We start from the raw sequence: 11,763 nt of genomic DNA, 5'->3' as shown, positions 1-11,763 counted from the left end.
CCCAAAAGAAATGTCTCACATATAATGGAACGGAGTGAGTAGCATATAAAATGGAAGTGTTCCTCCATCTCAAATATTTTATTTTATTGCATCAAAATTTTCTTTAATTTATTTTTAAAAATGTTAAAAACTATAATTAATATGCTAACATAATTTAAATTATTGCCAAGTAAAATGAAGGAAAGTTTTCCTATTTTAGGTATATTTAATTTCTATATTATATACTCCCTCCGTCCTAAAAGAATATATACTTTGTGCTTGACACATATTTTAATATAAAATTAGTAAAGTAAGAGAGAGGTAGAGAAAAAAAGTAATTAAAGTATTGTTAGTAAAAAATGAGTCCTACATTATTACAGAGAAAAGAATTTCTAAAATTAAAATATGCATACTTTTGTGGGACGAACTAAAAAAATAATAATGCACCTGACTAAGAAAGTATAACTTACATTTGTCACATCATAATTAGTTAAACACACTTTAACACTTTATATCTCTAACATGAACGGAATAAATTCTAAGACTTACAATCTTATACTATATTTAAATCCATTAGTTTACATAAGAGTACTTGAAGACCTTCATAATAATCATATAATGTTCATATTATCTTTTTATATTAAAATGAAAGATATCCACACATAAGAAAATTTAGTTTTTGACATTCCCCCATTATCGCCAAGGGAGATCGCCTATAACATCTCATGCTATACACATACAAACATGAGTGATGGTACTATTGATGCAATGCAAAATATAATATTCATCCGTCTCATAAAAAGTGATTAATTTTCATTTTTAATTAAAAATAAAATATCTAATTTCACTTACTTTGCTCCCTCGTTATCTCACTTGCTTTATCTTTTCTCATACTTTATTCTCGTTACTTAATTTAATAAATATTATTTTCTTAAATTCTTTCCCGAAATCAATCACTCACTCACATATAGTGGAACAAAGGGAGTAGTAGACATTACGATAGGTACAAAATAAATAAAAAATATTAAAAGTAATAAAAATCAATTAATGGAGCCGCGAATAATTTGTTGAATATATTCAACTTATATAAAAAGGATAAATATATATATATAAAAGACAAGATAAAATGACCCCACTGATTTCTGACACGCACAGAATTCCTCTCTCTCTTTCTCTGCAGATCAAATAGTGCCCAAACGCCTAAACCTCAGCAGGAAAATACTAAGCGGTGAGAAAATATCTGCAACGCTTATTCCTAAAATTTTGTTCACTTTCTTATTCAAATAGGAAAAACGGCAGTTTCAAGATTAAAGAAGCATCCACTCATCTGAGTGCATGTGTATTGTTTGGAGATGGGTCTGTGAGAAACGAAGTTGGGCAATCAAAATTCATTTTCGACACTTGCTTTGCTTGAAATGTGTGGCAAAAGGATAAAAAATTGATCTTGGTGGTGTTTAGCAAGTACTGAAGCCTTGAAATTGGTGATAGTTTAGAGAGAGAAATGGGATCTGGAAACGGGTTTTACTCGGTAGCAGAGTTTGATTTGGACCCGAAATGGTTGGTGGATCCGAAGCTCCTCTTTGTAGGGCCTAAGATTGGAGAAGGAGCTCATGCCAAAGTCTATGAGGGAAAGTAAGTTGACCTTCTCAATCTTGATTTCCTAACTTAAATCATCATGACTTTTGTGAAAGTTTTGATTTTTTTTCAGCACTATTAGTGCATAAAACAAATTAAAATAAAAAATATTTCATGTTGTAGGAACTAGTTTGTGATTGTCGTCCCAATTTGATTTTTGTTGGGTTTTTTTTGTTTCTTGTTAAGATACAAGAATCAGAATGTCGCCATCAAAATTGTTGAGAGAGGGGATACAGCTGAAGAGATTGCAAAGAAGGAGTCAAGATTTGCAAGAGAAGTTGCAATGCTTTCCAGAGTCCAACATAAGAATTTAGTTAAGGTTGTATACTCATTAATTACATACAAATATGAGTGATGTGTGTGTGTGTGTGTGATATTTGTAATGAGATTGTGAAGGTATGAGTGTGTGATGGTGCGATATTTATTATGAGATTGATGGATGGAGGTGAATGTTTAGGAAATAAGTTGTGAGTATTGTCTTAGTGGCTCTTCCTTCCCTTGTTACAGTTTATTGGAGCTTGCAAGGAACCTGTGACGGTTATAGTGACTGAGCTTTTGCTTGGTGGGACGTTGCGAAAGCACTTGATCAACCTGCGCCCTAGATGCCTTGATATACGGGTAGCTATTGGATTTGCGCTGGATATAGCTCGTGCAATGGAGTGTTTGCACTCCCATGGTATCATCCACCGTGACCTTAAACCTGGTACGGATGTTTAGCTTTATTGTTTACACGCAACAAATCACCTTGTAATGCTGCTGAAACTCCCGTTGAACTTTGTATGACTCTTGCTATGGAAAGAGTTGTCTAACCAAGGTTAAGAATTTGTTTAACTTGTTAGGAGCAGTTTATAATGCTGCTGAAACTTGTTTGCTCCCATTCAAATTCGCGCGACTAGGAAATACTCCCCGCATTCTTTTTGGGCTGTCCTATTAGTGGCTCATTCCAAATAAGAACCTTTTTAAGCTCAAAGTGGCTCAAAGCTAGTGGGGTAATGCTACTTTAAATACAAAACACAACTTTCTGAGTTTACCGTGCACTTATAATGGGATGGAGGAAGTAGTTGGCTGACCAATGTTAAGAATTTGATGAATTGTTAGAAGCAGTTTATAAAGCTGCTGAAATTGTTACAACTCGTGCTATTAGACTAGTACAGTGGTAAGTAGTTACCAACCAATATCGATAATTTGTACAGCTCTTAGAAACCATTCTCTTTGCAAAACCAATATCAAGAATTTGTGATAACACGCTTCCTCTGTCAAACTCGTATAACTCGTGCTACTAGTCTAGGAAATAGTCGTTGCCCAACAATCATTGTCTGCTTAAATATTTGATAACATGGAGAGCTGGCAGAGCTTACGTTTCTGTCGCCAAATCTGGCATCAAGACTGACAAGCACATGACTTTCTGTCTTGCAGAAAACTTGCTCTTGACAGAAGATCGGAGAACAGTCAAACTTGCCGACTTTGGTCTCGCTAGAGAAGAGTCGTTGACTGAAATGATGACCGCCGAGACGGGAACCTATCGCTGGATGGCCCCGGAGGTAGTTTCCGCAACATCTTTTTCTCTCCTTGTCTAATCTGTTTCGTATATATATATATATATACAAAGTAGTGTTATAGAGTCACTACCTCTTTAGTGCATAACTAGAGACTTGAATCTCAACCACAATATAAAAAAATGGAAGTTTAAGATTGAGTTTTAAAATTTTCGGATTTGATAACACGGAGTTCTATAAGGGCGTTTTAGTTCATAACACTTACGATTTATTTAAAATGAACTAAACCACACTTGGAGTGAACCAAAACGCCCTTAAAATGACATCCGTGTTTTCTGTATCCAACCAATCTCATCCTTCCATTTTTGATCCAATGGTTGAGATTTTGTCTCTCTAGTTATGCATTAAGGTGTGGTTATGCATTGATCACTGCCCGTATATATACTCTGACAAAAATTAATGAAGAAAATATATGTGTTGCACTTGCAGCTGTATAGTACCGTCACACTAAGGCATGGAGAGAAAAAGCATTATAACCACAAAGTGGATGCTTATAGTTTCGCCATCGTGCTATGGGAGCTCATACACAACAAGTTGCCCTTTGAAGGCATGTCGAATCTGCAGGCGGCCTATGCCGCAGCTTTTAAAGTAAGTTCCCTCGACTCTTTTTTTTGGGTGTTTTATGTAATCTATAACTCAGAGTTAGCAAGAAAATTATTGAGGGGGGGGCTTGATTTTATAGATTCTGAGCTTAATACTTCAATTAGCTAGTTTCCCTATGATTCAGTTTGGATGATGGATTTTATAGATTTCAAGTTTGAGATTTTGGTAAGCTAGTTTTCATATGATGATGGGGGCTTTGCTTACCGATTCTCACAAAATACTCTTCCCTCCGTCCCACTTTAGTAGCCTCGGTTTTCCATTTTAGTTCGTCCCACATTAGGAGTGCTAGTTAGAATCTTCCAAACATGGTAATAGGTCTCACGTTACTCTAACTTTATTCCACTTACATTTTATTATAAAACTAATATATAAAAATGAGACCCAGATTCCACTATTTTTTTTCACCACTTTTCTTTACATTTCTTAAAACCCGCGCACAACTCAAGTGGGACTGCTAAAGTGGGACGGAAATTGACGATTTTATAGTATAAAAAATTGAATTTTGGGGGGTTTAAGCCCCCCTCAACCTCGCTAGCCTCTGATTCTATATCTGGACGACCGTCATCCCAACTGCGTCATTCCCTCTTTTGTAGAATGTACGGCCAAGTGCGGACGAGCTTCCGGAGGAATTGGCTCGAATAGTGACCTTGTGTTGGAAGGAAGACGCCAACGCTCGCCCGAATTTCACTCAGATAATACAGATGCTGTTGCAATATCTCACCGCCATCTCTGCACCCGAGCCGGTCATACCGCACCACGTCTCCAGAAGCACTTCAGCAACGAATGCGGTCTTCCCGCCGGAGTCCCCTGGGACGAGCTCGTTGATGGAGAAGAGGGGTGATGTGGCTGGCACGCCGACGACAGCGATGGAAGACGAGCCGAGAGGACTTTTCTCCTGCTGTAGATAGTGGCTTTCCGAGCTCTAGCTGCGAGGTTGTAGATTATGGAGATTTAGGTGTTGTAGTGAAATTGTGCAGTCCATCAATGGTCTTTGCATTGATTTGCAGTTTAGATCATACTTTTAATATTAGGTATGCTACAATTCCTAACAATGCAGCTCTAAAATATACATAAATTGTTGAGTTGATATATTAAAATATTCAGTTTGAAGAGCAGATAAAAATACCAGCAATTTCTGGTTCGAAATACTGTTTCTGATTGCGATGAATGAGCATTAATTATTATCGATAAAATTTTAATAATTACTACTAGTATGTTTTAAATCCTTTTATCTTAATGATTATTTTTATTATTTGGTCATTCTAAATTTTTTCCCACGTTTCGTTATGCAATATATACACATATTTTCCATAATTACTACTAGTATGTTTTAATTCCTTTTATCTTAATGATTATTTTTATTATTTGGTCATTCTAAATTCTTTCTTACGTTTCGCTATGCAATATACACATATTTTTTGGGAGGGTGATCACTTGCTAACTAATTAGCAATCACAAATTAAGACCAAATTTTAGCCATTAGATTAGGAGATATAGTGTGTGAAAAAATACTACAGACATTATATTTTAAATTAAAAAAATATTAAATAAACTTAAAGGGTGTTAATTTCAATTCTCTCATCAAAATTTTCTCAAAACTTTAAATTTATGTAACTCTCTCGATTTAAATTATTTTTCCTCAAAAAATATATCAAATTAAAGATAATTTTATAAGGATTCCAACGAGATCTCAATTGCATATGTTCCGACGATGTTTGAGTGATGAAATTTGATAAATTATATTTAAATTTTCGTACACGTCAATAAACAGATTTTATCAATAAAAATAAAAAAATCTCGATATAGTGTATGCAAAATCTCAATATAGTGTAGATAAAATTAGGGCTGACAATTTTCGATACGACACGATAATCTGACACGAATCCGCACGAAATTATTGGGTTGGGGTCAAGTCTTATTGGATCTGTGTCCTTATCGGGTTGACCCATTAAGAACCCGATAATTTCGGGTTGGGTTCGGGTCGGATACGGGTAACCCATTAAGAAATAATATTATTATTTTTATTATTATTTAAAAAATATATATTACTTTAATTTTTTAATTTCTTATAAATTAGGTTTAAATAGTATAAAATGAATTTTAATTGTGTAAATTAGGTTAAAAATTAAGGTTTAATCGTGTAATATTAGGTTTTAATCGTGTAATATCAGGTCCGGGTTGTTATCGTGTCGTGTCAACCCATATTATGTCGTGTCGATAACGGGTTCGTGTCGGGTGCGAGTCGTGTTCGGATTTGAAGGTAGCAGGTCGGGTTCGTGTTCGGATTTACAGTTTCCTTAACAGGTCGGGTTCAGGTTATGCCTTATTGGGTTGGGTCATTATCAGGTTGCCCGATAACGACCCAATCCGCACGATTTGCCAGCCCTAGATAAAATATTGCCAGCCCTAGATAAAATATCAGTAAAACTGTGTTGATATTTTCTTGTATTTGTGTTGATATTTTCATGTCATATTGTTGATATTTGTAATACACTATGTTGATATAAAAGAACAACCATAAAAATTATCATATGGTAACATAATGACGATATTACCCTTTTGTTGATATTTTGTCTACTATTTATTGAAATTTGTGAGCTTTAATCTCATCAACTCATTTCAAAATCAAAGGGTGTAGATTTAGTCTTAATTTTGGATTATGGTGTTATAAGCATTAGAGCATCTGCAACGGTGAGCACCGCCGCGTCCGTGCCAGCGGCACGGAGACGCTGTTCCCCGCTGGCACGGCACTGCTCGATGCATCGAGCACGTCCGTGCCAGCGAGCACGCGACGTGGCAGCGTCTGATTGGCCAACGGCTTATCCGTTGGAAAATAATTTTTTTAAAAAAATCGAAAATAATACCAAAAAATAAAAAAAATTCCCAATCCCAAATAAATCGCTGTTTTTTTCCCGTTTTTCTGTATTTTTTTATTCTTTTCCCCCAAAATCATCTATAAATACACACATTCATCATCCAATTTTCACATCAAATGATCTCTCATTCATCTCTCAATCATTCATATTTTTCATACAACTTATCTACACCTTCATCTCTCACTCAAAACCTCAAATGGATTTCACCCATCTTATTGCGGAAGCGGAGCGCGAAGAACAAGAATGCTACGAACAACATCGTGCCGCTTATGAAGCATATGTTGCAGCGAATACCCCCGCCCCTCCTCCTCAACCAACTAGATCAACTCGCCGCTACATCCATCGTGACCGGGAGGGAGCCCACGAAAGGCTCGTTGCTGACTATTTTGCCGACCCGCCGCGGTTTCCGGAAGATTACTCCAGGCGCCGTTTTCGCATGTCAAAGCGCTTGTTTATGCGTATTGTCAACACATTGTCCTCCCGTGTTGAATTCTTCCAAACAGGTCCAGATGCAGCAGGTCGGCAAAGTATCTCGGCATTGCAGAAGTGTACGTGTGCCATCCGACAACTCGCTACTGGGCAAACAGCCGACCTCTTCGACGAGTATTTGCATGTCGGTGAGTCCACTGGAATCCTTTGTCTTAAAATTTTTTACGAGGGCGTTCGTACAGCTTTCGGGGATGAATTCCTTCGGGCACCCACCACCGATGATTGCCAACGGTTGCTTCGTTTTTACGAATCAGTCCATGGCTTTACCGGAATGCTTGGCAGCATTGACTGCATGCATCGGAGGTGGAATAATTGCCCGACTGCTTGGAGGTGGCAACACTTAAGCAGCCACAAAGGCGGCTGCCCAACACTTATTGTAACGCCCGTACTTTTATAGTACTTGGAATAACACCAAGTTACTACGAGACAAATAATAATTTGTCTAAACGAAAGAAAACGAACAAAAATAAATATAAGAACTTGGACCGATCCAAGTAAATATAAATCAAAGTCCAAATTATCTTTCGAATAAGTGGGGCTGTTTCGGGGCTGTTTGGGTTGGTTCCGAGACGAAACGGGAGCTGCGGTAAAGTTTCGGGGCTGCACAACCGCCGATGGAGCAGCGGCGAACAGCCGCCGACGACTCTGTGCAGACGAAGCAGCGGCGACCCGGGCGACGGAGGGACGAATCAGCGGCGGCCCGGCGAGGTGACTGCACCGCAATGACGGTCGGCGAACAGCAGCGACGGCGACACACGGCTAGGTCCGCTGCTGTCAAAATCGGAGGCGATTCGCTGTCACGGCGAATCCTGACCTCCCACCGCGTCGGACTTCTCTCAAGTTGGAGGCTGACCGGTGGAAGCCGAGGACGATTGATGGTGACTGGACGCTACTGACGACGGTGGTGGCTGGCGAGATTTAAGAAGCCGACGGATTCTGGAACTGCCCGATTTGGGCGAAGAGAATTATAGAAGGGAATTAGAGAAGGGAATTAGAGAGAGAGAGACGTGGAGTATGGTGGAGAGGGGAATTGGGCCTCTTTTTTTATTGCTTGTTGGGCTCATTTCTTTTAATTGGAGGAACAAGATGGGCTAAGTAAATAAATCTTTGGGCCGTTAATTAAATTAAATCGCGGGAAAGTATTTAATTAATTTCTGAATAATTTGAAGGATGAATAATTTAACCTAAGTCCGAGATAAATATAATTTTCGAAGGGAAATAATTGCGATAATCTAATTATGCCCTTGTATAATTTTTGGGAATTTATTCCGACATCGTGGTGGAAATATGAGGAGCCAATGGAGGAACCTTGGGCGGCCGCCGAATAATAAAAAATGCATGAAAACCGAGAAAATGAACTAAAAGACTTTAATTAGAGTGCATGCATTCTAAATGTTTCGTCATTGAGATTGATGTGTTCTTTAATTGTTTTTTTGAGAAAGTGGTTCGCACGCTCGTTAAAGTGGGATCGAGAAGTTATTTAAAGAAATTTCTAAGTTTTTGAGGTGGGCTCTATTACTTAAACTCCTTTATTTGCAATGATATGTATATGGTGAGATAAGGGTGGTTTAAATGTTATGTCATGTCGTATTGTATGTTTTGAATTGCCTATCTGATTGTCTACTAGAATAATGTTCTACTAGACTTTGATGGTTAACGAATTCGGGTCTAACTAGGGTCTAAGCCCTACTTAGGCTAGTGCACTGATGGGGATCGCGACCCACCGTGCTTTCTATTCTTAGGGAGTGCGGACGTGACAGAATGGTATCAGAGCGACTTTTCCTTCCTCTCTGGACCGAGAGTCTTTTATTCAATCTAGTTTAGACTCGTTTCGCTAGACTAAAAGAGTATTCATTGAAGGCTCAACATTCCGTCTCGCCGCGCTCAACAAAAGAGAAGGTAAAATGTTTTGAAATGAGAAATGTTTAAGCAATTGATGTTGGACGTGATAATGAATGGAATATGATTGAGATGTAGACTTCAAAGGCCTTAGTTGTAGGCTAGTCATATACGCGCGGACTATACTTTTTTTTAAGGCAATATATTTATCGATGGAACGAATAAGGCATAGAAAAGAGCGAATTCCAAGAGGAAATGATGTTGAATTCCGACATGAGTTATGAGGAGAAGTCCAAAGCTATTCTGGACAAGAAAGTGCAAGAATTGAGAAATAAATCAATCGCATCTGTGAAAGTGCTTTGGAAACATCATGGTCATGAGGAGGTGGAGGGACTAGGAAAGAGATCGAAAACACGAACAGAATGCGGATCAAGTTATATGGAGTGATAACCGAACCGATTGGATCAGTTAGCAAATATCGTTGCCACTTAATCAATGCACTCTAGCTCTCGCCCTATCCGTCTTGCCAAAGTAATTTATAACTCCCAATTTTGCACAACTTTAACAATAAAGCAGCAAGTTCGGGGTCGATCCCATAGGGAAGTTGGTGTGTCGAGTGTGTGAGTAGTGAACAGGGGGGTTGGCTGCTGCCACGCTTTAATTTGGGAGTTTTATCTACTATTTTAATCTAGACAGAATTTAAACTAGCTAGCTTGATCAACGGGATTCTACCTACTGGTCAAGTGATTTGCAGGAAACAACAGAAAAGTAAATGCGCGGATTTAAAGTGAAAATAACTTGATTAAACTAAAAACTGATTACAACTTGAAATTAAACTAAGCTAACACTTGGAGTCTAAGAAAGCGGTAAACTGAGAAGAATCTTAGCGGGAAACTTAAGTCACGCTAACAGAAATTGAGTATTCTGCAGCGCTCCCTTTGGTCGCCCTTCTAACTAAGCTATCTAACTAAGCTAGAGAATTAAACTAAACGAAGCTAGAGAGCTGGACTACGCTAGATAACTATGCTAAACTAAACTAGGCGGAAAGTAAAGTGTCTCCTTCTTGTGGTGGCACACCCTCTATTTATAAGCTCGATTCGGCCTCCAGCTGGATAACGATCTTGTCAGGGAATATTCACTCATTCTGAGAATGAGCGACTCATTGATTGCTACGTGTTGTTCTTCTAGAATGTCGACGCTTTTTGGTAACAAATTCGTGACTCAGCTTCGTCCTTGCGTCTCGTATTCCAGCACGTGTCCCCTTCTAGAACGTCGTCCTTGATAACAAAATGGTGTGCTGTATCCAGCTCATTTCCTCACGTGCTCTTCTTCCAGAAGCCCGTGGTCCCCTCCTAACTGCTTGATCGCTCCCCTTGATCAACTCCCCCGATTCTGAGCCTTTTATCGCCTTTGTACTTGCTTGATCAGGTCGGCCTTGAAGCCTTGGTCAAGTGGTAATTCTGCACATTTAACACTTGTTTTGCGCGATAAACCGATCAAGTAGCATGTATTTCACCCATAAACCGATGCATGAAATAGGCCCTATCAAATTGCTCACACTTAAAACATACTTGTCCCCAAGTATAAAGAAAAAGAAAAGAAAAAGATAGGGCAAATTTCAGGCATGGTTTATTTATTTTTTAAGTAAAAGAAAAGACGAAAAGAAAAATAAGACCTTAAGATAAAGACACGTATTCACATGTATGCATTAGACCGAATAATTTTCCAACAATCATACCCGAGGTCGAGGTCAATCCATTTGTCAGTAGCTTGTGTTCATTCTCTTTCGCCTTTGCTTGATCAAGGTGTCAGCTTGTCAAGATTGCTCAATTCAAAAACCACTGTTGGATTCACCCAGTCACTCATTCCTTACCTGAGAAGTTAGGACTGTTCACTCGATGTTGCCATAAATTTAATACCTTGAATCGGACTGCACACGATAGTTCCTTAAGGTCTTTGTTTTAAGGTTGTAACGAGGCTCAAGGTTAGTAACGTATTAGGGTGGGGTCCTAAGGGTTCTAAGTTCAAAAAAAATAAAAAAAAAATTTAAAGAAAAATCACATGAGTCAAAAAGCCTAAGATTTGCCTAGACTCGCTTGATCAGAATTGAGATATTTTTTTTTTCTTTGGTGCTCCTTCTTGGTCAGATTTCGACCTTCAGCCTTATATTATTTTTGCTTTTGATTTTTTGGGTCAGGTTACAACTATTTCCTGCCCTTATTATTTTTTAACCTTTTCATCATTTTCTTTTTATATGATCAATGATCAACCCGATTGTCTAACTTGATCAACCTGGCTCCTCCTCCTTTTTCTTGCTATCCCCTTTCGTTACCCTTGAAAAACTCCATCTCTTTGACCCTCTTTCCACATGTGATATGAAACTTTGAATTTGGTTTTAAGGCTTCAAAGAAAGGGAAAGAGTGTATAAGCTCGAATTGCCTAACTAGGGGTGCCTAGACTAATGAGGCGGGTCTGTGGAACGAAGGAAGAACACGACTCAAATGGTTAAGTCCTAATGCCTTTAGTCATTACTACTTGTGCAATTTTCATCTCAATATTAAAAATCAGCCTCTCATAATTTTTCTTTTGTAAAAATAGTAGAAAGTATTCTACTTTTGGCTTATAACTCACATATAGAGAGGCTTCACAGTTGGTTTAGAAATTGAGCGTTTCTATCATACTTGCGTCAATCAAATTGATCAAGCTTTTGCAATCAAGTTTTACATGTGAGCATACTGAATCCTTTTTCTAACTCTCCCAAGAAGTAATCAAGTCTTCCATTTATC

General features: G+C 38.2%; 1 protein-coding gene across 1 annotated transcript; it reads left to right on the top strand.

The window, feature by feature from the left end:
• The first annotated feature begins 1,123 nt into the window (after positions 1-1,123).
• LOC121775073 (serine/threonine-protein kinase STY13-like) lies at positions 1,124-4,888 on the top strand. The gene is made up of 6 exons (XM_042172036.1): positions 1,124-1,611; positions 1,801-1,933; positions 2,122-2,317; positions 3,031-3,155; positions 3,600-3,758; positions 4,367-4,888. Exons 1-6 carry the CDS (start codon positions 1,481-1,483, stop codon positions 4,679-4,681), a joined length of 1,059 nt encoding a protein of 352 aa, XP_042027970.1. The 5' UTR covers positions 1,124-1,480; the 3' UTR covers positions 4,682-4,888.
• The last annotated feature ends 6,875 nt before the right edge of the window (positions 4,889-11,763 follow it).

This window comes from Salvia splendens, chromosome 17 (assembly GCF_004379255.2).
Source record: "Salvia splendens isolate huo1 chromosome 17, SspV2, whole genome shotgun sequence".
In the NCBI taxonomy this organism is placed as follows: Eukaryota; Viridiplantae; Streptophyta; class Magnoliopsida; order Lamiales; family Lamiaceae; genus Salvia; species Salvia splendens.
The sequence above is the reverse complement of the archived record's forward strand: the minus strand, read 5'-3'. Positions and strand labels throughout refer to the sequence as shown.

Excerpts from the sequence above, each read along its gene's own strand:
- LOC121775073 (XM_042172036.1), top strand. The coding sequence starts at position 1,481 with ATGGGATCTGGAAACGGGTTTTACTCGGTAGCAGAGTTTGATTTGGAC. Across the intron at positions 1,612-1,800 it reads GCCAAAGTCTATGAGGGAAA|ATACAAGAATCAGAATGTCG; the intron begins GTAAGTTGACCT and ends TTTCTTGTTAAG. Across the intron at positions 1,934-2,121 it reads AACATAAGAATTTAGTTAAG|TTTATTGGAGCTTGCAAGGA; the intron begins GTTGTATACTCA and ends CCCTTGTTACAG.